Source organism: Helobdella robusta (assembly GCF_000326865.2).
Source record: "Helobdella robusta unplaced genomic scaffold HELROscaffold_5, whole genome shotgun sequence".
Taxonomy (NCBI): domain Eukaryota; kingdom Metazoa; phylum Annelida; class Clitellata; order Rhynchobdellida; family Glossiphoniidae; genus Helobdella; species Helobdella robusta.
Window position 1 is genome coordinate 729,322 of NW_008705254.1, and position 24,281 is coordinate 753,602.

At 33.4% G+C, this 24,281-nt stretch overlaps 8 protein-coding genes across 8 annotated transcripts; all 8 read left to right on the top strand.

Moving 5' to 3' along the window:
- Positions 1-277: 277 nt before the first annotated feature.
- On the top strand, positions 278-1,458 carry HELRODRAFT_163132 (hypothetical protein; the record flags this gene model as incomplete). Its single annotated transcript, XM_009027097.1, has 3 exons — positions 278-335; positions 1,061-1,141; positions 1,205-1,458. 3 exons carry the CDS (start codon positions 278-280, stop codon positions 1,456-1,458), a joined length of 393 nt encoding a protein of 130 aa, XP_009025345.1.
- A 1,577-nt stretch (positions 1,459-3,035) lies between these two features.
- On the top strand, positions 3,036-3,441 carry HELRODRAFT_68203 (hypothetical protein; the record flags this gene model as incomplete). Its single annotated transcript, XM_009026950.1, has 2 exons — positions 3,036-3,209; positions 3,292-3,441. Coding segments are annotated over 2 exons (324 nt in total), but the record flags the coding sequence as incomplete, so codon positions are not given.
- A 518-nt stretch (positions 3,442-3,959) lies between these two features.
- HELRODRAFT_95235 (hypothetical protein) lies at positions 3,960-5,770 on the top strand (the record flags this gene model as incomplete). The annotated part of the gene is made up of 5 exons (XM_009027009.1): positions 3,960-4,078; positions 4,138-4,263; positions 4,330-4,458; positions 4,745-4,870; positions 5,312-5,770. Coding segments are annotated over 5 exons (634 nt in total), but the record flags the coding sequence as incomplete, so codon positions are not given.
- Positions 5,771-6,608: 838 nt separating this feature from the next.
- HELRODRAFT_163134 (hypothetical protein) lies at positions 6,609-8,027 on the top strand (the record flags this gene model as incomplete). The annotated part of the gene is made up of 4 exons (XM_009027098.1): positions 6,609-6,735; positions 7,000-7,272; positions 7,409-7,504; positions 7,885-8,027. 4 exons carry the CDS (start codon positions 6,609-6,611, stop codon positions 8,025-8,027), a joined length of 639 nt encoding a protein of 212 aa, XP_009025346.1.
- A 3,598-nt stretch (positions 8,028-11,625) lies between these two features.
- Positions 11,626-14,052, top strand: HELRODRAFT_163135 (hypothetical protein; the record flags this gene model as incomplete). The annotated part of the gene is made up of 8 exons (XM_009027099.1): positions 11,626-11,812; positions 11,950-12,159; positions 12,263-12,490; positions 12,766-13,008; positions 13,072-13,202; positions 13,426-13,540; positions 13,690-13,823; positions 13,912-14,052. The coding sequence occupies 8 exons, from the start codon at positions 11,626-11,628 to the stop codon at positions 14,050-14,052; spliced, it is 1,389 nt and encodes a 462-aa protein (XP_009025347.1).
- Positions 14,053-14,166: 114 nt separating this feature from the next.
- Positions 14,167-15,670, top strand: HELRODRAFT_163136 (hypothetical protein; the record flags this gene model as incomplete). The annotated part of the gene is made up of 6 exons (XM_009027100.1): positions 14,167-14,266; positions 14,423-14,554; positions 14,634-14,771; positions 14,894-15,019; positions 15,121-15,249; positions 15,531-15,670. The coding sequence occupies 6 exons, from the start codon at positions 14,167-14,169 to the stop codon at positions 15,668-15,670; spliced, it is 765 nt and encodes a 254-aa protein (XP_009025348.1).
- A 1,212-nt stretch (positions 15,671-16,882) lies between these two features.
- HELRODRAFT_163137 (hypothetical protein) lies at positions 16,883-20,045 on the top strand (the record flags this gene model as incomplete). The annotated part of the gene is made up of 9 exons (XM_009027101.1): positions 16,883-16,976; positions 17,939-18,160; positions 18,314-18,574; positions 18,720-18,932; positions 18,994-19,242; positions 19,319-19,446; positions 19,509-19,623; positions 19,692-19,825; positions 19,908-20,045. The coding sequence occupies 9 exons, from the start codon at positions 16,883-16,885 to the stop codon at positions 20,043-20,045; spliced, it is 1,554 nt and encodes a 517-aa protein (XP_009025349.1).
- A 105-nt stretch (positions 20,046-20,150) lies between these two features.
- HELRODRAFT_189111 (hypothetical protein) lies at positions 20,151-22,081 on the top strand (the record flags this gene model as incomplete). Its single annotated transcript, XM_009027102.1, has 6 exons — positions 20,151-20,250; positions 20,507-20,641; positions 20,712-20,837; positions 20,914-21,042; positions 21,250-21,378; positions 21,603-22,081. 6 exons carry the CDS (start codon positions 20,151-20,153, stop codon positions 21,731-21,733), a joined length of 750 nt encoding a protein of 249 aa, XP_009025350.1. The 3' UTR covers positions 21,734-22,081.
- Between the last annotated feature and the right edge of the window lie 2,200 nt (positions 22,082-24,281).

Consider the following 24,281-nt stretch of genomic DNA (forward strand, 5'->3'; position numbering starts at 1 on the left):
GCAAGTGTGAAGCCAAAAGACAATGAAAGCCGTCTACCATCCCTCAATCTTATGACGATTTCAAGTAAAATATGCCTAGCAGTGCACACGTTCTATTAAGATTTTTTTTAAATATATAGCTAACTACTCGAGTAACAGAGTGTTTCAAGCAACAAGTCAAAATTAGTTAACCTGATACTACAAAAAAATTGTTGATAGGCTAAATTTTATCTGGTAAAAAAAGCAAAAATGAAAAAAAAATAATATTCTGAAAGTGAAAATTTTGATAGTAGCTCACATGACAAGTGATCATTTCAACATCAGGAAGCAAATTCAAATTAAAGATTATAAACACTGTTTGTAATGAGACGCACAAGAATTTTTACGATTTGACCGTTTCTAGTAAAATATAATCATACAGTGTTCACATATATATTAATTTGTTATGTGACAAAACATAAAATACAAAACATCGTGGCATTGTGGCTTGTCAACATTTTGGCCTGGTCCATCCTATGCAATTGCAATGTTGTGAAAGGTTAGTCGTGCCTACACTTTAGATCCATTGAGATTTTTATGAGACGAATTGCAACAAGTAACTTTTATTAGTGTCGGGCTTTTGTAGTAGACGATGTATTTTTTTTAAAGTATATAATAAAAAAGAATGAGAGAGAAAAAGAAAGAGAGAATGAATGAGAGAGAGAGAGAGAGAGAGAGAGCGTACGATAAGAAATTAAAGCGTCGGGAATTTGTTTAAGATCATTTATGATGAATTGAAAATTTTTTTTTTTCTAAAATTAGGCAGCATTTATTTTAAAATTATAATTTATTGTCAATTTTTTAAATATATTCTTTCTATCTCAATTGAAGGCATCAATATTTGAATGACCATGGTGATAAAATTTATTTTTATAAGTTACTTTGATTTGTGAAATCTGAAAAGCAGCCAGTCTCTCAAATGTGGCGTTGAAAAAACCAGCCGTTCTCAGCGATCAATATTCTTCATGTGCAGCTTTGAACGGTGTTGATGGCAACCCAGGTACAGCTGTAGAAAACAACGGTTTTGTTTTGAAATACCCAGGTTGGTTCATTGTGGATTTGGTGAACGCCTACCAAGTCAAATCAATTAAGCTTCGAACCGGGACCTGTGCTACTGCAGACGGTAGGTTATTCACCAAATTTACTTCACTAACAGGAAATAAATTTCAAATCAACAAACTTTTAGATTTTAATAATATGGACAACTTCGTGGTTGGACTGACAAATTATTTTGATCCGTCTGTGAACACATCATCAATAAGAGGTAATTACGACCTGTGTAATCAGTACCCATCAACTGTTGGTGGAGATGGACTGGATCTGACGGTTGATTGCTTGGATGGAAATAAATTTTCAAGATTTGTCATCATACAAGTGGCTGAAAGTAAAGGCACTATATGGCTTCATTTCGCTGAATTGGATGTTTACACCAACGGTTAATTTTTTAAATTATTGAATATTTTAAAAAATGTCAATAAAATGAGTAAATAAATTGTAGCACAATTGTTTCTTGCTCTTTTTTGAGTAATTCATTAATTTAATGTTTTCCAACTCAACAATTTGATGAGGTGTCAACCAGTGGTGGATTTAGGAGAGCCGATGAATCATGGCCTCCCAGTTGTCCAGTATTGCCACTCAAAATCAGTAAAACTGAGTTTTTACTCCTTTTACTCGGTAAATACCGTTTTAAAAATAAAACCGTGATAAGGCATGATAAGCAAAAAAAGCAAAATTTTGCCCACAGTAGCTTCTTTTGTTACTTTTTTGTATAAATTTCAAATTTTTTTCAAGTTCTGGTCCTCGTCAACGTTGTCTAGATCCGTCACTGGAGTCAGCTAACATTTAGTGTTCCACATTGTTATTTTTATAATCAGATTAATTTACGAGGAAAAATATTGAAATATTGAAATTAATTTAATTTCTGCAAAAATTGTCTTTATAAGTGTTAATTAGGAAAGAATTTAAAAATTTGAAAAAATTATGTCTAAAAAATCTACATGCAACAAAAATAGTGATATTGAAGTACACGTGGTCATTACAGCCAGCTTCCTGCAGTATGAAAATGTGGCTCTTAAGAAGGCGGCCTACATGAGTAACAAGGACTCAACACACATTCCAGACAGTTGTGTAGATGGCACTCCCAGCTTCTGTTCCTTACAAACTGAAACAGCCCCAACAATCTACAACTACTTCATAGTTGATTTATCACGAAAATACCAAGTTCTGTACATTGCAATGTATGCAGCTGCAACTGGTTGGTCAGAAATTATCTGATTTCGATTGGTCTATCTGATTACAAATATATCACGTATCATTCCTAGGTACTGAAATGAACAATTTCGTGGTTGGACTTTCAAACAGCATCAATCCGAAATCACCAGCATCAATAGCAGGCAGATATGACAGTTGTGGCTTGGGGCCAGCCAGTTATTCAATGGATGCCCAACCGATGAGAGTTAGCTGCACACCCAGCAATATTTACTACAGATACGTCACTATCCAACAAGAAGCTTCGCAAACTACTTCTGGTGGAATGAAATTTTCTGAGCTCGAAGTTTATGGAGCCGGTATGTCAAAATGTGATTTAGTTACCTAAAAATTTGTTCATGTTTAATTAAGTGCTAAGACAAAATTGTTCAGAAAACCCAGCGTACAAATATGTCGGGTGTTTCAGAAATTTTCAAATTCAGCTGACTTTCCAAGAGTCGTCGGCAGACAAATGCATCTACATGTGCCAGGAGATGAACTATCCTTACGCCGCACTAAAGGTAGAAATAATATTTGTGTACTTTTGAAACGTGTTTTGAATGAGAATAAAATGTAAACCCATCAGAACAATCAATGTAACTGCGGCGATGTTCCTTCTGATATTTCTCCGTCTTCCATGTGCGTCCAACAATGTGATCCAACAACTAAAGTTTGTACTGCAAGCCAACTGAATGCTGTTTACTCAAGTATGCAACATTCACAATTCACTTTCATGAGAAGTTAATTGATTTTTAGAAGTAACCTGTCCAAAATATTTTTCCACATCAGCTCCAGTCACTCCGGGATATTTGGGATGCTATAATGATGTGGATGCTGCTTCTGATAAGGATCTCAATCTTGCCAACACAAATCAACCAGCAATGACAATTGAATCTTGTATTACGTACTGTCTACAAAACGATTACCTCTACGCTGGACTGCAGGTTTCAAACCGTTCTGTCGTTCTTTCGTTAAACGACTAAAGAAGTAATTGTTACTAAGTTTATTAGGCTAATATATTTATAGGCTGGCAGGAATTGTTATTGCGGCAACTCGTATGGAAAGCATGGAAAGGCGTTGGACAGTGATTGCAATTCAAAATGTGCCGGGAGTATAACGGAAACATGTGGAGGAACGTTGAAGAACAGCATTTATTCACGTAAACACGTTAGTTGAAAATTTAATTTTCTCAAATAAGTTTTTTCTATATCTCTTCAGTGTGCAACAAACTTGGTACGGCTAGAAACTGTTTGGAAGTTTATCACTGCACCGCTGCAAACAGTTTTAATACAGATATGACTTGCCAGTCTTCATGTTGCCAACCTGGATGGAGTGGAGACTCTTGCGATCAAAGAGGTTGAAATAATGTTAAATTAATAAGTATGGTGCTTGAAATTATTTCTTGCTCTGCTTGATTGGCTTGAAACATCGGAAATTTTATTAATTTGGTGAAAATTCAAAGATTGCCAAACAAACAATGGCGATTGTGGCATCCACCCATGTTCAACATTCCAAATTGGAACAAAAGTCCTCACTGAATGCCTTTGTAGACTCGGATATAGCAAATCATTCTACAACGATGACTGTAAACTAAGTACGATTGTTTCAAATTCCTAAATATCTGGTAAACTTTAATAATATTTTGAAAACAATTTAAAAAAGTTACGCCTTGTTTCAGTGCCGAACGTGTGTACAACCATCCCAACTGCATGCGATACAGCGGTATCTACCTGTGTTGACAAGTCGTCATATTACGTGTGCGACTGCATTTCTGGTTACCAACATCCGCCCAATAACGACACCTACTGCGCTGGTTAAAAATCTGTTCACATGTTTTTTTTTCTGGAAAATACAATTTATTTTATATTTCAGACGTGGATGAGTGTTTCGAAAGCCAACATAACTGCAGCAAACCGCTGGCGACATGTTTGAACACTAAGGGTTCATTCGTCTGCATATGTCCGTACGGCTACGTGCAAGTGAACAATAACTGCCTAGGTTGAAACAATTTTGATCAATTCGCTTGAATGAATATTTTACAGACTCGAACAAAATTAATTTTAGAAGAGGACGAATGTACAACTTACGCAAACGCTTGCGACAACAGAACTTCAACATGTGTGAACAAAGTAGGAACGTACAGTTGTAACTGCTTGAGTGGATTCTACAGCAAGAACCCATGGACATGTGATGGTAATATTTCTAATCATTATTATATACATTTATACTTATGTTTGATTCAAATCATTCATATTATTTTTTGTATAGGAACCATGTTTAATTGAGTCAAACAGTTTATAAGAATATATTTTACGATTTTCATTCGTTGCAGTTGCATTCAAAGGTGCGTATTAAATAAAAATTTGCCCGAGCACTCTAATAAATAAATATTCAGACGTCGATGAAAGTACTTTTTTGATTCTCGTTTCCTAGCTATTGGAAATATGTACAAAATACTTTTGATCTTGAAACTTTATAGACATCGACGAATGTGCACTGAACCTGCACAACTGCTCGAACCCCACTGAAATTTGTGTCAACACTGCTGGCTCCTTCGTTTGTCAGTGCTCACCTGGCTACCAGAGGTTCAACAACGTCTGCTCGGGTTAGTAATGTGTCAAAAATTTAAACCAAAAATGTATGAACATCCTGAATACAGCAGCATTAAACCAACGCACAGATATGTTACGTTAATAAAGACCAGTGGAATTGTGAAGGTAGAGCAGCAAATATTTGGTTTGAAATATCAAATTATTAGTTTAAAATCATGATCATTGAAACATTTTTTGATGCGAAAACATTGTCGAGGAGTTTTTGGACTAGAGCAAAAAATTTGTTCGATAATTCATGTAAAAGTTTTGTTTTTTTTTAAATTTGTTGTAATATCATTACCATATTAAAAGAATGGAGTGGTAAGTTAAAACGAAAAGAAAAAATGATACGAACCTGTTCAAATCTTCCAACCAACTACGAGACAGTTTTGACAGCATGAGTGCTATATCGTTTCATGAATATTAATTATCACAAATTCGTGCTTCGTTTTTAGTTTCAGGAGAGAGAAACCTCTTGTTTGCGTTCATCGGAGTTTTTGGAGCAGTCATCCTGACGTTGATAGGCGTGTTTGCCTCTTGTGCTGCCTCCTACCAATCCCAACTGGCCAAGGCAAACCTCTCAGAGTAACGAAGCTGAAAGACTTTAAAATGTAACAAAACTTACATTATAATGTTCTTTTTAAATGATTTTATTAGAATAGAAATATTTTTAAACTTTTTAAATATTTGATTCCTCAAATTGAGTATTTATTTGCATCGGTGATATATTTTTAAATAAACAATCCTTGGTTGTTTACTTGATATTCTATTATTTAACTCTTTTAAAAAATTTTATTCGCGATTTATAATTTTAAACAATCCTTGGATGTTTGCTTGATATTCTATCATTTAACTCTTTTAAAAAATTTTATTCGCGATTTATAACTTTCCATATAACAGCATTATTAACAGTTTGTTAAAACATTTATTAGCCAAAAAGATTTTTAAAAATGCCAAATATAAAATTGTATACTGAATAAAAAAACGTTTCCTTACAGAATCATATTTAATGTACTTTTTTGGACAAGCATTTTTAATCTTTATACTATTTTTACAACTTTAAAAAAATTTTCTTAGTTGTTGAATGTTCCGATATTGACATTTTTACAATTACTTACAACTAATTTAACTCACACGTTAGCACCTACCAAAAACCAGAAAAAAGTGTCAATGATCAAAAATACTCACCTACCATATAAGGCACCAGATCGTTGTTATAAATGAGAAATATTAAATATTAAGATACTTATTTTAAAAAAACGTAGGATAAGCCGAAAATAACAAAATAATCACCACAACACAAACACGCACACACAGGCACACACACATTTGATACTCGTTTGTAGTACTTCTTAGCTTAAAACTCAACTAACCGAATTCAAATTAACATTCAGCACGCTTAACATCTCACATTTTCAACGTTAACACATTTAGCATTAAATTAAAAAAAAGTTATTTAAAGTTTGTTTTACATTTAAAAATACGAGAAAATGTTGAAGATTCTTATATTTATACTTCTTTTCCTCCATCCAATCTCAATAGTGTTCTTCTTAATCTATCTCCATGTCTTTCTTCAATTATCACTTGGTCTGACTCTATGTGTCTTAAACCTAATCCTTCTAAATTTGAATTAATTTGTTTTAATGAATCTAAACACTCAATTTCGATCCAAATGTAAACAAAACGATCGTTAAAAAGAGTTATGACCTCTGCGGATAGTGGCCAACAACTGTTTTTACGGCTGGTCAGCCGATGAGAGTCGACTGCGCCAATGAGAAGTTGTTTTCGAAATTTGTAATCATTCAACAGTGGCAAGATAGTGGTTCATTGAATATTGATAGACAATTTGAATTTGCTGAACTGGAAGTTTATGCGAATGGTTAGATTTGATGAATTCGTATTTCAACTTCACCACCGATCAATCTCTTCACTTTTCATATTTTTTATATTCGTGATAATTTGCATCTTTTCCAAAATATCGTAAAAACTACAAGTTATTTCCTAGTAAAAATTAATGAGGATTGGTCTAAATTTAATTTGCTCTTCTTAAGACCGGCTCCCATCTTTGCAGACTTCATAATTCTAATTGTTCATTATGTTTTTTGCTTATAATTCTCTTTCCCCACCGGACAAATTTTTACAGATTGCTTGGTTAACAACGGTAACTGTGGTACAGCTCATAGATGTTATTCATTCAAAGTTGGGGCTGCAACGCTGACGGAATGTGTTTGCAAGAGCGGGTACATGAAGACCTACTACAACGATGACTGCACTTCATTCATATATCCAGGTGCCGAAAAATGTCCCGACAACAAACTCGTTTGCAAAAAACCATCAGAAATATGCGCTAGTATGAACGGTTCCTACGTTTGCCAGTGTTCATCCGGGTACGAACGAATTAACAATGTTTGCTCTGGTTCGTTTACGACAAGTTTAAATAACATTATTATTACATAAAAAAAAGTAAAATCAGATTTTAAAATTTCTATTTTTTAAAATGTTAAAAATGTTATGAACTGCAAATAAGAAAATATTAACTGAAATTTCGTCAGTTCCAATTGAAAGACAAGTTATGATAGCTTTCGTCGTGATAGCGGGCGTGTTTCTCTTGGCAAACATCTCATTGATCATTTACATTTGTTACAAAAGTTGGTCTTCGCTGTCAGATTTGTATAGAACGTTTTGTCAAAATAAATATGATTTTCTAGCGTCGGCTTTAATTCTGAAATATAAATACTACCACTACAACTACTATTGCAAATACTACTATAACAATAATTACTACTACTACTATGACTACTACTACTGTTACTACTACTACCACCACCAAAATTACTACAATTACTAATAGTAATAATAATTAAGTAATAATAATAATTTCTCTAATAACTATAATATTAATAATAGGTGGAAAATGGTCAAAATCGAACACCAAGCAATCTCCACCAACCCCTGTGAAAGCGGCATCTAGCTTGCCGCCAAATCTCTCGCGTTACCACAACGCAAACGTCGTCGCCACAAATTACAGCACGTCAATTGATGAAGGCGAACGACGACGCCGACAATGTGGATTACGACTACACTGGGCCCAACTTCAACGATGCCACCTGGACGAGAGATCAAAAAATCATATCTAGTAAAAGAGATACCATGATTAGTAATAGCACGTAATTTGCTAATAAATTTCTGTTGAAATTAACAGCTGGTAGAAATAAAAGCAGTAGTAGAAGTAGCAGTAGTTGTAGTAGTAGCTGCAATAATAGTAACTGCAGTAGTTGTTAAATACTAATTAAATTAGTAGTAGTAGTAGTAGTAGAAGTAGTAGTAGTTGGAAACTGATGCTTTTGTCCAAGTTACATAATATCAAAGGTCTACACACCACCGTACCGAAAATTTTCATAATATTTTACAAATTTTTATTTTTAATTTGTACTTATTTTTATCAATTTAAATAATATATCAGTGGGTTAAATTTTGTTTAATATGTGATGATTGTGCAATTATGTTGGGTACTGTATATATATATATATATATATATATATATATATATATGTATATAATTTTTTTTTATTAGTCTTTATTATTGCAGCTCTGACATACGCAGAACCACTTACAATGTTAAAGATGTATATTATCTATATATCTTTTATTATGTTCTTCAAATCCTGTGTGTGTGTGCGTGCGTGTGTGTGTGTGTGTGCGTGTGTGTGTGTGTGTGTGATATCATTTTAAGATGATCAGACATAATTAACTAACCTAACGGCATTTTATCTGTGTTAATTTCTAATATTTTTTGTTTATCAACACTGTTTATTTCTAATCATAATTAATTTATATCTGTTGCTTTTATTGGTAACTATTTTATTTTCATATTTGTAATTTGTAGTTTAAAACAAATTCGAAAAATTCAATAAGTGTAAAATGGATTTAATACTAACCGGAATTTCTTCGTAACGTTGTACCGACTGGTTTTTGTCCAGCCATTTTGTGTTGTTTAGATTCCGAAATAGAGGCCCTGCTTGCCCTACCTTAAGTCAGAATATAATCCTTTTGGGATTTGTGTCACAGTCATTTGGTTGTAGAACAAAGTTTAATCGGGAGGTGTGGATTTACTACCAATTATTGAAAAGTTTTAGTATATACCATGGATACTCTTGTGAAATTTAACGGCAGTAGATTAAAAGAGAGAAAATATATATTACGTCACATTAATTAATTGGTGTTTAGTTTTATTTCTGTGGAATGATCGAAAGATGCTGAAAGGCAACGAAAATTTCGTCGATTTTTAAAAATTTTATTTTAGCCAAACCTGAAATAAAAAAAATGATTTTTTTGGGTTCTAATGATTCAAATTAAAAAATACTTTGGTCTGTGTGTGTCTATGTGTGTATATATGTTTGTGTCTGTGTGTGTATACGTGTGCGTCTGTGCATTTATATATGCGTGTATGTATCAGAAAATATGATTTAAAATTGAAATTAACAAATATCTTCCATGTTTACGTGATCATATTGAATTCTTTTCAAAGCTATTAGCTGCAGACTTTTTCAAAATCTAAAGATAATTCAAAACGTTCATTGCACATTTAAGCACTTTACTATAAGTTTGAGCCAACGAGTTAGCTCAGTCGGTAGCAATGCCATGTCTCGGGCTGTAATTACGTAATGGCCTGGTTTAAACGCTGTCCAACTCTTCAAAACACATACACTCTTACACAACGTGTGTGTATGTACTCCGTTTGGAGTGTGTTTGATGTGTGCGTGTGTGTGCGTGTGTACGTGTGTGTGTGTGTGCGTGTGTGTGGTAGTGTGTGCTCTACGCACAGCCTATAAGACAAAAGTCTAAGAATGTCAGGTATGAAATGTAAGCAATTTTGCGTACATCGTAGTTGTACATTAGAAGAACTGCTGCATGCATTGTGCCTTGATAGACGGCATTTTTAAATCATATTAATGAAAACAATTGGCTGCTCAAATAGTGAGCCATGCAGTTAATACGTATGTGTGATTATCATGCTACTATTGTTTAGCATTGCCAGCCAGATGCTTGGTCTAGGTTCTATAATAACATCACGTGAATAATAACATCACGTGAATAATAACATCAGAGTTTGATAAAGCCATGGTGTATAGTCTTGAAATGAAAGTTGAAAGTTTCAATGCAACTTTTAGGCTTATTTGCAACTCACTTTGAAGTTAAATAACATCAAGAATAATATGTAACGTTTCAACAATTTCATAACAAATCCATTAAAAATTGTAAAGACAAACTGCAACCAATTTAAAAAAAAAGAGTTACTACTACTTCCACTACCACTACTACAACAATTACGACGACAACTAATGCGACTACCACCACCACCACTATTACTACTACTAATATTACTATTACTACAACTACTACTACTACTATAAATAAATCAAAAAAGTTTAGTGTTCATATTTGTGGGTCATTTTTGACTATTTTTTTATCAATAAATTAATTTTGGTCATACTTTTGTCTATGCCTGAAACTTACGCGCAGCTTGATATAATATAAGTAATGTATGAAGAACGAAAATTATTATAAATCAAAAAAAAATAATAATTATTATAATAAATAATGATAATTTGAAAAAGTGACTGGTTGACTGACTGTGAGCGCATTAGCTAAACAATCATATGTTGTATAATTAGATATATACTCTCACATTTAATTGCTCAAACCAAAGAACTATCACATTTATATACATGTGTTTGTTTGTGTTTATGTTTGTGTATGTATATATTTGTGTGTGTATGTTTGTACATGTACACGTGTGTGCATGTGCTAATGTATATATGAATGTACGTATGTATTTGTACGTACGCTCCGACATGCTTCAATTGCCTTAGGCAGGCATGCACCAAAACGCTGCTAAGAAAGTTCAATTTATTGTATGAACCAGGGTTTATCATTTAATACTGCCCTATTTTTGGGTATTTTCAGCATATTGTTCTTAACATACATACACTAACATACACAACACACACACACACACACACACACACACACACACACACACACACACAGGATTTGAAGAACATAATAAAAGATATATAGATAATATATATCTGTAACATTGTAAGTGGTTCTGCGTATGTCAGAGCTGCAAAAATAAAGACTAATAAAAAAAAATTATATATATATATATATATATATATATATATTTATATATATATATATAACTAGATTCATAGATAAATATGGTTAGATAGATAGATAGATAGATAGATACATAAGTGTGTGTTTCTATGTGGCCATAGCTAGAACTTTTGTCTAGGTAGACAACGTAATTATAACAGCCTTTGAAATAATATAGCTTTGTTTAAATTCAGCTATTTGAATTGTATTCATTTAGGTGACTAGCTAGCTCTGAGGTGTGCTATTTTGAATTGCCAAGTTGAGACATGCCTTTTACTTAATAGTTCATTTGCACGGGTTTGTGTTAAAAGCGTTAGTTAACTTCAGATTTTACCAATTTTTCTTCATTTTAGTTAAATTTTTTCGATAAAAATTTGATGAAATGTTGTTTAAGGTCATCATTATTGCTAGCCTCGTGGAGATGCTTGTGTTGCAGGAAGGTACAGATCTAGTTTGATATAATTTACATTCAACTTTCTAAAAAAAATTCAAAACTTGAAACGACTAAAAAATTTCTCTAAAATTGCGACAGCTAAGTTTTTTAAACTCTCAAAATAAACTTTTAGCCAGCAGTTTAGTAAACGTGGCGTTGAACAAACCGCCATACATGAGCAGCGAAGGTGGCTCGCAAGATGGTGCAAAAGTTTACTATGCAGTTGACGGAAACTTAACAAATTTGGCGCATACCACCAACACTTTAAGGTATTCGGAATGGTTTGTGGTCGACCTCATAAATGCCTACCAGGTTCAATATATCACATTGTACAACAGGAAAAACTGCTCCCGCGATTGTTGTGAGTTTGAAGAAAAGATTTTCGAGTTTTAAAAAAATTATTTTAATTTTTGGTCTATTTAAACTTTCAATAAATAATTTTAGTCTACCGAATGAGTTTTTTTGTGGTTGGTCTGACAAATTATTTCGACCCGAAAGTGAATACATCGATTCGTGGGAATTATGATCTGTGTGGGATAGGTCCTGACCTCAAATATGCAGTTGCCTTTCAGCCATTCAACGTCACGTGTAATAACAGAAATAAATTCTCGAGATTCGTCATCATACAGCAGTCCTTACAAATCGAACAAGCTTACAATACTTCAGATCGCTACGTGCATTTTTCTGAGCTGGAAGTCTACGCCGATGGTAAATCTGAATTTTTGTCTGGTAAAATTTTGTAAAATAAATATAAAACAACAAACAATAAGTTTTTGTCGTTTAAAACAAATTTTCAAAATTTTCCAACCAGACACAATCCTGCAGTATAACAACGTGGCCCTTAGAAAGCCAGCTTACATGTCGAGCTTCAACTCCTCAGCCTGCTCTCCAAACAACTGCCTCGATGGCGAAAAGACTACCTACTGCCTCCTAGCGCACAGTCCTTCGTCTTCAACCATCGAGGAATGGTTCGTAGTCGATCTGAAGCGACAGTACCAGGTGCAGTATGTTGCTCTCTACGCCCGTACTGATTGCTGCTGTGAGTTTTGGAAAGTTTTTTCATTTTAATAATTTAAATTTTAGATTTTCTTCGAGTTTTTACTTAGAAGTGAGAATGAAATATGTATGTGCATGTGCTGAAAATATGTATGTACATGAGAATCTGTGTCTGAGGAGCAAAGATTTTTTTGCAGTCGAACACGACCGCTGCCACACTGAACTAACATTTCAAACGATATATTATTTCGATATTCAAATGAACGTCCTACAAGTCTAACAACTATGAAACCTAATATTGCCAAACCTGACGTGTAGCATTCGTTATGGACTACTTTGTGGTAGGACTGGCGAACAAGTTCAACACGAGCGTCAACGCCGTCAACAGGGGCACGTACGATCCCTGCGGAAGCTGGGCCACCACCGTCAATCTCACCATACAGCCAATGAGAGTCGAGTGTCGAAATAAAAATAATTACTACAGATATGTCATCATCCAACAAGATGCGAGCAACAAAGCCATCAATATGACTTTTGCCGAACTGGAGGTTTATGGAGTGGGTTAGGAAAGTTTATTTCCAGATGTAATTTGTGAATCTTGATTTCAAAAAATTAATATCCCAGAGAGCCCTGTGTATAATTACAAAGGTTGCTACGAGTCCTTTCAAGTGCAGTCTATATTTTACGAGTTCTCATCTCTGGATGTTTGTGTCAACCTCTGCAAAGATTCTAAAACTCTCTACGCCACGATCAAGGTAACCAACTCCTAGAGCTATTTCAAATAATAATAAATATTTAAATAAAAATTTTGTGGTTTAAAAATTTGATACAATGCGCCTTCGAAAGCTTCACGAAGCGTGATGTAAGAGAAACATTAGTTATATTGTTAATTTCTTCCTATGAATGTTTCACATAATCGAACTAGCGTTTAAGAAATTGCGCTACACAAACGGATTTGATTAATTGTTTTATGATTAGGACTCTCTCTGTCTTTGTGGCACTTCATCCGATCTTCTTCCGTCTTCTTCCTGTTTTGAAAACTGTGACGGAAGTGGGATCTGTCCGGAAACAAGTTTTTACGCTGTTTACACAAGTAAGCATTCACATTGTAGTGAATAATTTGACCACTGCCAATTTTAAATGCCAAAAATTTTAATTGACAAATTGTGAAAAAGTTTCATAAATTTTGTAGAATATAAATTGAGAACAATTTTATTTGATTGTAACATTGAAAAACCACAGCCTCGATAAGCCCGGGCTACATGGGTTGCTACACGGATGTTGATTATGTCGATAGTAACAGTGCCTCTTCAAGAACTATTGAAAACTGCTTCCAATATTGCCTCGGAAAGAACTTCTCGTACGCGAATCTCCAGGTTAGGATGATATTTTTTAGACAGAATCACTTAAAAATCAAACTTTTAAAATCAAACTTTAAAAAACAAACAAACTTAAAATGTTCAGAATTCTAGGGAATGTTACTGCGGATATCTGATCGGGAACCATGCACTGGCGTCCAACTGTGGTTGCAACAGTTACTGCGATGGTAACGCGGCTGAAATGTGTGGCGGTGTCGCAAGAAAAAACAGCTACTCTCGTAAATAAAATTTGTGGAAAATATTTTTTGGAGAATATAAAATTAAAACCGAAAATAAATATGAAAATTTTGTTTATTTTCTAGTTTGCAACACTTTCGGGACGAACAGAACCTGTTCGGAAATGTATCACTGCTCTGACGGCAACAATCTTGATCTTGGACTGACATGTGCATCAAGAAGTTGCAAGGCTGGTTGGACTGGCGATGCTTGCGATAAAAGAGGTTTGGTATGATTTTTATTAACACTATTCCTAAAATTTCTGACAACATTTATCAATTTTCTTGTTTGTTTGTTTGTGTGTGTGTGTGTGTGTTTTTCAAACGATAACTTAAATTTTGATATAATTTTTCCAAAATTTTACTTAAAACTTATCTAAGATTGCCAGACGAACAATGGAGATTGTGGAATCCATGCATGTACAACCTTCCAAATCAAAACAAAAATTTTTTCCGAGTGCAACTGCAAGGACGGTTACAGGAAACAATACTTCAACGATTACTGTACTCTCGGTACCAACTCTTCACAATTTTCTCAAATTCTCAATTTGAATTTTTCACATTTATAAAAATTATTTATGAAATTTTTCAGTGCCAGATGTGTGCACAAGTTACAGAAATATTTGCAATACAACTATTTCAACATGCAATCAAACTACACCCGATTCCTATTTTTGCCTATGTATGGCTGGCTACAAGAACCCGCCCACTGACAAGACCATCTGCATAGGTTTCAACCGATTCTCATGTCATAACTTGATACAAAAAAGCAGTTATAAGTTGCTAAAAACTACTCTCAAACTTTCAAATTCCATTGAAGGGCAGTTAAAACCTGTTAAATTTATTTTCAAGACGTTGACGAGTGTGCCGAAATGTTGCACAACTGTAACAGCACGGTCGAAAGTTGCCTGAACACGCTAGGTTCATTTACCTGCCAATGTGTATCAGGATACAGGAGAATTAACGACACGTGTATAGGTGATGTCATTATTTCATTATACTTTTATAATTAATAATAATTAAAAATGTTATTAACAATGCCAATCAATTAAATTTATTATTAATTATAAACTTTACAGATATTGATGAGTGTCTGAACGCCACAAACCCCTGCGATCCCGACAAATCAACATGCATCAACCAGATTGGCTCCTACAGCTGCTCCTGCTTCAAAGGATTCTACAATAAAAATCAGTGGCTTTGTGAAGGTTCTCAGCATTTAATGAATAATATTTATAGTCTTTATTTAGACAAACTTCTTCATGGATTTATATTTGTGGGCTTGTTAAAACCCTTTTTGACTATTTTCATTATTATTATTATTATTAACGGGGTTTAAAGTGGTTCAGAAGACTATGGTCTGTGTAAGAACCACTACTAATTAGATCTCTTTTAGCATAATAATTGACAATAACGTTACGAATTTTACTCAAAACTAAAGAAGCACTTAAATCATTAAACCGCCAAACAACCAACTCGACCAACGCAGACGTAAACGAATGTTTGAAGGACGCCACCATATGCAACACGGCTGTTTCTACATGCGTGAATAACATCGGGACCTACAGTTGCTCGTGCAATGGTGGCTATGCTAACAGAGATCAATGGAATTGTGACGGTAATAGATGAAATTTGAAAATAAATTATAAATAAAATTGATTAAAGGCAATTAATTAATTGCCTGATTAATTGATTGAATAATTGATTAAAAACCATTAATTAATTAATTGACTGATTAATTGATTAAAGGCAATTAATTAATTAATTGGTTGATTAATTGATTGAATAATTGATTTAAGGCAATTAACTAATTAATAATTAATTAATTAAAAATGTTTCTTTCTTTTCAGTTCGTGAAGAAAAGAACGTATTGTATGTCTTCATCGCCATATCGGGGGTATCAATCCTGACATTCACCGGCTTGATCTCATATCTTCTCTTTGTTAACAACTCTAGGGAGGATAACAAAATACCATTAAATTAACTATTCTACAGACTGGCTCTATGACGAATATTGTTAAGATTATTATACACATTTTGTGATATTTCTTTCATTCTTGCCCGTGGGAATGTTATTTTTTACCATTTTCATTGTGTATCTACGGTTATTTGAAATTTTTTTTATCTTATCTGCCGTTGGCATCTGATAGAGTTGGCTACATTCAGTTCTTTTCTTTATATACATCTAAAACTGACATTTTTCAAATTTTTATTTTGTAAAATTTATTAAGTATTTCAATTTTTTATTAAGTTTTCGGTTAACCGTTGACAAGCTTTTGCCAGTAATTATTGTTAAATATAATGTTATATTTTATCATAATAATTTTTTATTGTGTGTGTATGTGTGTGTGTGTGTGTGTGTGTGTGTGTGTGTGTGTGTGTATGTGTCTGTGTGATAACATTTTAGATGATCAGACTTTTAACATAATAATCTTTTTTAATTTTGTTTTATGTGTTCACTTAGCAATTAACATTTCTTTAGTGCTTTTGGGGACCTAACAAAATACTTTTATGAAGTAAAAATTTCATTCTTACGCCTACAATAACCGTTAATTATATAAACTAACAACAAAATAATTCATAAAAATTGTTTATTTATATTTAATAAACTAAATAAATTATGATTATAAATTAATCAAAAATGTTTGTAACAATTATTTTCATCCATAAAGAAAAAAACTAACTAACATAACGGTACCGACAGTAGCTCGGGTAAAATAATAAGATGGTCCCTTAAATATTTTCATCCCTTGGCAATTACGACCCTTTCAAAACTAATCAAACAAATTTCAGAATATTTAAAAATCTAACGAATATAAGTTATAAAAGTACATTTTGAATATGTCAGCTGTGGCTGGGTTAACAAATTTCTACATTGCTTTGAAAAGCACAAAGCACACGAAGCGTGTACATGCTCTGTACATATACATGCACGGTACTGTTGAATGTACTTATAAGCTGTGTAAAAATACACGCTCTTTGTAAAGGAACCAAATCAGTTTAATTTAAAGGAACAAAATCAGTTTTTAAATTAAATTTTTCATTTCATAAATCACTATACACAGTTTTTAAAACTTTTTATAACTTGCTTAATTCTGGCAGCCTTTGAAAAGATATCTCGTAATCTTATTAATTTTTTCAATTTTTGTGATATATACTCAGTTATTTAAATTAAATTTTTTTATTAATTTAATCTCAACACCTAAACAATTACATACTAAGAAGCTCATTGCGTGCAAATGAATAGCCAAAAGCAACACTCAAGCTTATAACAATTTTATTTCTTATTACTGTGCGGACTAAATAATATTAAGATATATTATTATTAGTATTCATTATTATTATTTTTTTGAAACTTTTTTATTAACTTGGTGTATGTGTACATTCAAAACGATTCACTTATAATTGTAGCTCAACTTAAATTGTAGCTAAACTAAAATAGTAGCTTAACTTGACATACTGCGTGTATTTCAAAAATTCTCGAAGCCATGAATGGGTGAAAACGATTGATGATAAAAACCAAGTTATAGCCAGAGTCTGGGCTCATTTTTTTGTGTATGTATGTATGTGTATGTAGTATTGAATGTCTTTAAATTTGAAAAAAGTTTAAATATGATATTTAAAAAGAGTTTCATGTTTTTTGCTGTCTCTATTACGATGTTCTCAACTGCTGAAGGTGAAATTGACGAATTATTAACTAGCAGATCGATGATTTGTTAAAATAACCTCAAATGTTTTATTTTAAAACTCCTTAAAATGCTGTTGATTTTAAAGATATTTCATATTGAAACATTTGAAACGGTATAAATTTAATACTTTTCAACAGTAAACCTGACACCACACACACACACACACACACTCACTCACACACACACACACACACACACACACACACAGCTACCAACTACGTAAATATCGCCCTGAATAAACAAGCCTACCTGAGTACCCTATCCACAGACGAAGGCTCCAAACCATCGAATGCGGTTGATGGAAATTTGACAAACCTTGTTATGACGAACTCAACTTTCGGATATTCAGAATGGATAGTCGTTGATCTGGTAAATGCTTACCAAGTAAAGTATGTCATAGTTTTCAACAGAGGAGCTTGTGTTTCATGCTGTATGTATTACAAAAAATTGAACATTTTTTCAAAACTTCTTTGAGTTATTAATAAATAACTTTAATAGTAATAAATAAATAAAAAATAACTTTTTTTATTTTTAGTTTAAATGTTGATGAAATTTTTTGATATACGATCCAATGAATGATTAGATGCTCAAATGAGGAATTTTGTAGCTGGCCTGACAAATTATTTTGACGCGAAAGTGAACAGTTCCCTGCGGGGTAATTATGATTTGTGTGGGACAGGACCGAAATTAGTGGTCAATCCTTACCAGCTGATGAACGTTACATGTGTTGATGGCGAAAAATTTTCAAGATTTGTCATCTTACAGCTTTCCATTCAAGTTGAACAGGTTACCTTACCTCAGTCTCTATTCGTGGTTGTCGCAGAAGTTGAAGCTTACACCGACGGTTATATTTTAATAATTCTTCAGACGTCATGATGAAAAAATTTTTTGGTGTAAATTAAAATTAAATACTAAAAATAATGATTAAAATTAAAAAATTCAAAATTACTGACACAAAAATTAAAAATTGAAAAAAAAATACTCGGTAGAAACATTCTTGCAATATGACAACGTGGCCTCTCTGAAACCGGCCTACATGAAGGTCCCCAAGTTCCCATGCTCTCCAAACTACTGCGTCGACGAGAATAAAGCAAGTGACTGCGTGTCTCCCTACGGCAGTCCCACAAACGAAAACTGGTTTGCCGTGGACTTGTTGCGGCAGTACAACATCGTGTATGTTGTTCTCTATGCCAGCTCTACCGGTAACGTTTCAAAATTCGAACTCTCAAAATCCGTGACCGATATCTTTCATTTTGTTTCAAGCATACTCCCTAATGAACTATTTCGCCGTCGGACTAACGAATAATTTTGATAAAAACTCGACTGCAAGTATTCGGAGCACGTATCAAATTTGCGGTCGCTGGAAAGATTTCGCTCTGCCTGGTGCAGAAGCTATGAGAGTTGATTGTGCCAATAATGGAAACATCTTCGCGAGGTACGTCATCGTCCAACAAGAGACCAGCATGCTCTTTAACACCATGTCGTTTGCAGACATCGAGGTGCACGGTTCAGGTCTGGATACTTCTTCTGCTGAGTTGTCTTTGAAAAAGACAAATTGTTAATTTGGTTTATAATAACTTTCTTCTAGAAAATTCTATCTACAAATACATGGGATGTTATAAATCATTTGAAACACAAAGAACCTTCTTTGAATCATCTCTGGACGTTTGTATAAACTTGTGCAAACTCTCCAATGTTTCCTATGCTACGGTCAAGGTACAAATGTCGGAGAATCGAATTGACTGATTTCATGTGAATTTATCATTTAAACACTTCAGGACAACAGTGTGTGCTTCTGTGGGGTGCCATCTGATCTTCTTCCGTCGTCTTCATGTTTCGCAAATTGTGATGCAAATGCAGTCTGCTATTCAAACTTTTACGCGGTTTATACGAGTAAAAAGTCGAAAGAATTAATATTGGATTGAAATTTGGTTAAAATTTGAATCTTTCTAAACATTTAGCTTCAATAAGTCCCGGTCAATTGGGTTGTTACACGAATGCTGATTTCGCTGATGGCATGAATTCATCACCAAGAACGGTTAAAAATTGTCTTCAATATTGTCTGGAGAGGAGCTTCACGTACGCAAGTCTGCAGGTTTGAGCTTTGAATTTTATTCAGTAGCACATTAGAAAACAGAATTTTGTTGCTCCTAATAACAACCGTCGTACATTAGCAGGGTTCTTCATGTTTCTGTGGAAATTCTACCGGAAGTTACGGCAAGACTTCAGATTGTGATTGCAACATCACTTGTAGTGGCGATCCATCGGAGAGGTGTGGGGGATCGTCGGCGAAGAACGTTTACCTGCGTAAATGATTCAAATAAAATTAAATTCAACAGTAAAACTGAAAGTATCTCAAATAAAATTACACATTTTTACCAGTTTGCAACACGTATGGCACTGGCAAAAGTTGCTTGGAAATGTATCACTGTTCTGATGGAAACAATCTGGATGCGCAGCTAAGTTGCTCGTCAAAAAGTTGCAAGCCTGGTTGGACGGGTGCTGCATGCAATGAAAGAGGTATAGGTTCAATATCATATAATGGATTGACTTATTATGTGAAGTTTATAATCAATGAAAGACTGTCTAACAAACAACGGAGATTGTGGAATGCATGCGTGTGCTTCGTTCAAAATAAAAAACACCATACTCAATGAATGCGTTTGCAAGGGAGGATATATAAAGTCATACTACAAAGATTATTGCACTCTCAGTAAGTCTTACATCACTGCCTTTCATTCTGGAATTATTTTAAAATATTTTCAATAAACTTTAGTGCCAGATGTCTGCACGAAGTACCCAGCTATTTGCAACATTACTGTTTCGTCGTGTAGCAGTGCGCCTGGCTCTTACGTATGCAGTTGTTTCCAGGGCTTCATAAATCCCGACAACGATCAAGCCACATGCATAGGTTCAGGAAATTTTTTTATTTAAAAATTTTATTAAAGACTTCTCCAAGTTCTTAAAATTTAATTTTTCAGACATTGACGAATGCGCAGAAAATATAAACAACTGTATTGGTCTGAACGAGACATGTGTTAATACTGTTGGTTCGTATGTCTGTCAGTGCTCTGCAGGGTACAGAAACATTAGCAACATATGCGTAGGTAAAAAATAACAGACTATAACTCGATATTGCAGCTTAATTTTATTTGAAATAATGGTAAAAATGTTTTTCTACAGATATAGATGAATGTGTGGTTAACACGCAAGCTTGCAATAACCAAACTTCAAAGTGTGTTAATCAGATTGGCACGTTTAGTTGCATGTGTTTTGATGGCTTCTATAATAAGGATCAATGGCTGTGCGAAGGTTGTGTGTCTGTGTGTACATGTGTCTGTGTGTGTGTTTGTGTGTGTGTGCGTGTGTGTGTCTTTGTGTGTGGCCGCTAATGCGTACTTTCATATATCGCTTGATTGTTATACTTTTTGGTATTTTTTGACCTTTAAACCTAATTTAAGATCATAAAATTGAAAATTTACTAAAGTTTCGCCATTTTCACAAATTGAAAACTCCCAGATGTGAATGAGTGTTTGCAGGGCAGGCACGCATGCAACGCAGCCATCTCAACGTGCGTGAACAGCATGGGAAACTACAGTTGTGCTTGTGGCAGTGGCTACTCAAACAAAGATCAGTGGACGTGTGGAGGTAGCAATTAATTTTGTAACCCACTCTATATCATCTTTAGTAGATCAGCAGTGACCGCGTTCGACTGCAAAGAAATCCTCTATCTAATATGACCGTTTATTGAAGTTTTTTTTTGTCCGTGTGATAGCCAAATACTAATTTGAAACTTGCCACAATTCTGTGCGCTATATAAATGAGATATCATTATTTTTTTTTGTTTGATTGTTTGAATGATTATATTTCAGTTTCTGCCGACAGAACCATGCTGTTTGCCCTCATAGGTGTCTTTGTAGTATCAATCGTAACATTTACTGGCCTGATATCTTACTTGCTTGCCGCAAACAAATACAACCGCTTGAATACCAACGTCAACTAACAATATACACTTATGCACAAACCACACACAAACGCATACACAAACACACACACACAAACATACACACACAAACTTAAAAGCACACACACATACAGACATGTTCAATATATTAATATTTAATGATAATATGTTATAAATGTTATTAATAATAGAACTGTTAACTAATAGCTTATTTACAATTTTATAACCCTTCTCTCTCTTCATCTTTTTCTCTTTTCTTTCCTCTCTCTATCTCTCTCTCTCTTTCTAAGTTAAAGTTTAGCAGGAAGTTAAATAACGCCGAACATGCTGTGATTTTCATCAATAATTGCATTTATGACAGAAATATATATATATATATATATATATTCGCTATGAGTGTGTTTGTGTGTGTGTGCGTGTTTGTGTGTGTGTGCAAGTGTGAGTGTCGTTTACAGGTTAACCTTAACCTTATCAGTATTTGGGTGACCGGAGATGACGCAACGAAAACGATTTCGGGTCAGAGTCCAAGTCAAGTGGTTTATTTCAATTCTAATGTTTAATTCAATGAATGTTTATTTGCAATTCTGCCGTTACAGTTTGAATAAGAACCAGTGTTGGCTATAAAAAGCAAGGTTATAAATAGTAAAAATTCTGGTTCTCAGCCGTAAAGTCATTTTAAATAACGAAATATCTCTGTGATTTTATTTTCGTTTTATTATTTTATATTATTTACACAATAATTAATTAATTTTTATTTAAATTAATAATTTAAATAACAAAATATCTCTTGTGATTTATTTTCATTATATTATTTTATATTATTTGCACAATTATTTTACTCGAAATGTGCAAATTATGACCTGATAATAGGAATTTATGGTCAGAACAATGTTAAAGCCTGACAATAATTACTTTGATGATGTTGTTGGTCATGAAAATTTTTGAAAATTATAACGTTTTTGAAAAAATATGAAACGAAAAAGACACCGAATAACTAATAATAAACTCTTCTAATTAATTAAACAGCATTCAAAGTATGACGAGGTGTCCTGTTGGCGGAACATTACAAAATTTAAAATTATATTTTGTCTCTTTCACGGAGTATATACTTTTTTAGGATTTACCAGTGTTGTGCTAACTACTTAAAAAATGTAGTTAACTACTATAGTTAACTACTTTGAAAAAATCTAGTTAGTAACTACTTTTCAACTACTTTGCCCAACAGTAGTTAGTAACTACTCTTTAACTACCACCTAGTAGTTAACTAGTAGTTAACTACTTTCGAAACATTGCCATTTAAAAAGAAACTGGTGTTTACAACCTTTCGATACCAAATTTTTATCCTTGTTATTATCGTATGCAACGCTCGCACACACATGGACATTCAACCAGCATTTGTTTATCAACAACCAATAGATATATGATACAACCCATGGGATTAATATGATGAATTAATGATGCATTAAGTCATGGACATCCATGATTAAGTTGTCTTAACCATGTATGCCCCACAGACAACTACATAATGCAATAGGTGTATATAATATGTATGTATATTATGTAAAATGTCTATTATATGTGTCCATATACAATATGTTACATATATAAATATATATGATATATTGTATATATGTTTTATATATGTTTTGCTCATTGTTGTATACAACCATTTGTTATCCAGTATGTGATATGATTAGTCATGCATAGCAAATGCATATTAGATGACCATGTCTGTTTTCAACAGTAACACAATGCATGCACACAAATATGGGCGATCAAATATTAGCTTATTATTATAAGTAGTTATGTAAAATAGTTAACTACTGTAGTTATTAACTACTAAAAAAATAGTTAACTACTAGTTAATAACTACTTTGAAAAAAATAGTTATTAACTACAGCTTAACTACTAGCAAGTAGTTAATAACTAGTAGTTAACTATTTGTAGTTAATAACTACACACCACTGGGATTTACACAAAGAGTTAATAATGCGTTTGTCTTAACGTAATTGTAGATGATAAGGGATAATCCGTAATAACTCGAAACAAATATCACACACACGCGCGCATTCACATACACACACGCGCGCATTCACATACACACACGCACACATATATATACAAGCACACACAAATATTTATTTGAATTTTTTCTTTCACGAAGAGGCATAATTTGAAGAATATTATTGAAATTTTTTCGAACATTTGAAAATTAAAATAAGAAAAAAACATTTCACATTCTAGCAAGACGACGTAATTTAGGTGGTGAGACAGATCGGAAGGTGAGAGTATTAGGCAGCAAGATAGCTCCGTAAAAGCGAGAGTAGTTAGACTAGATGCATTGTTTGACGAACAAAAGCAGAATGCTTGCTTTATTCAAACACTGGTTGTGCAAGACTTCGAAGCAATGTTGCTTTCAAGTGTATGACGTGCTGTACAAATGTTCACGTAGTTCTTGTGCCTGTTATGATACAGTGTAGAAATAGACTCATTTAAGAAAGAAACAAACTAATAACATAAAATTATTGCCAAGTAATAAGCAAACGTGTGCAATACTTAATGGTAAAGAGGATAACATATAGTCAGG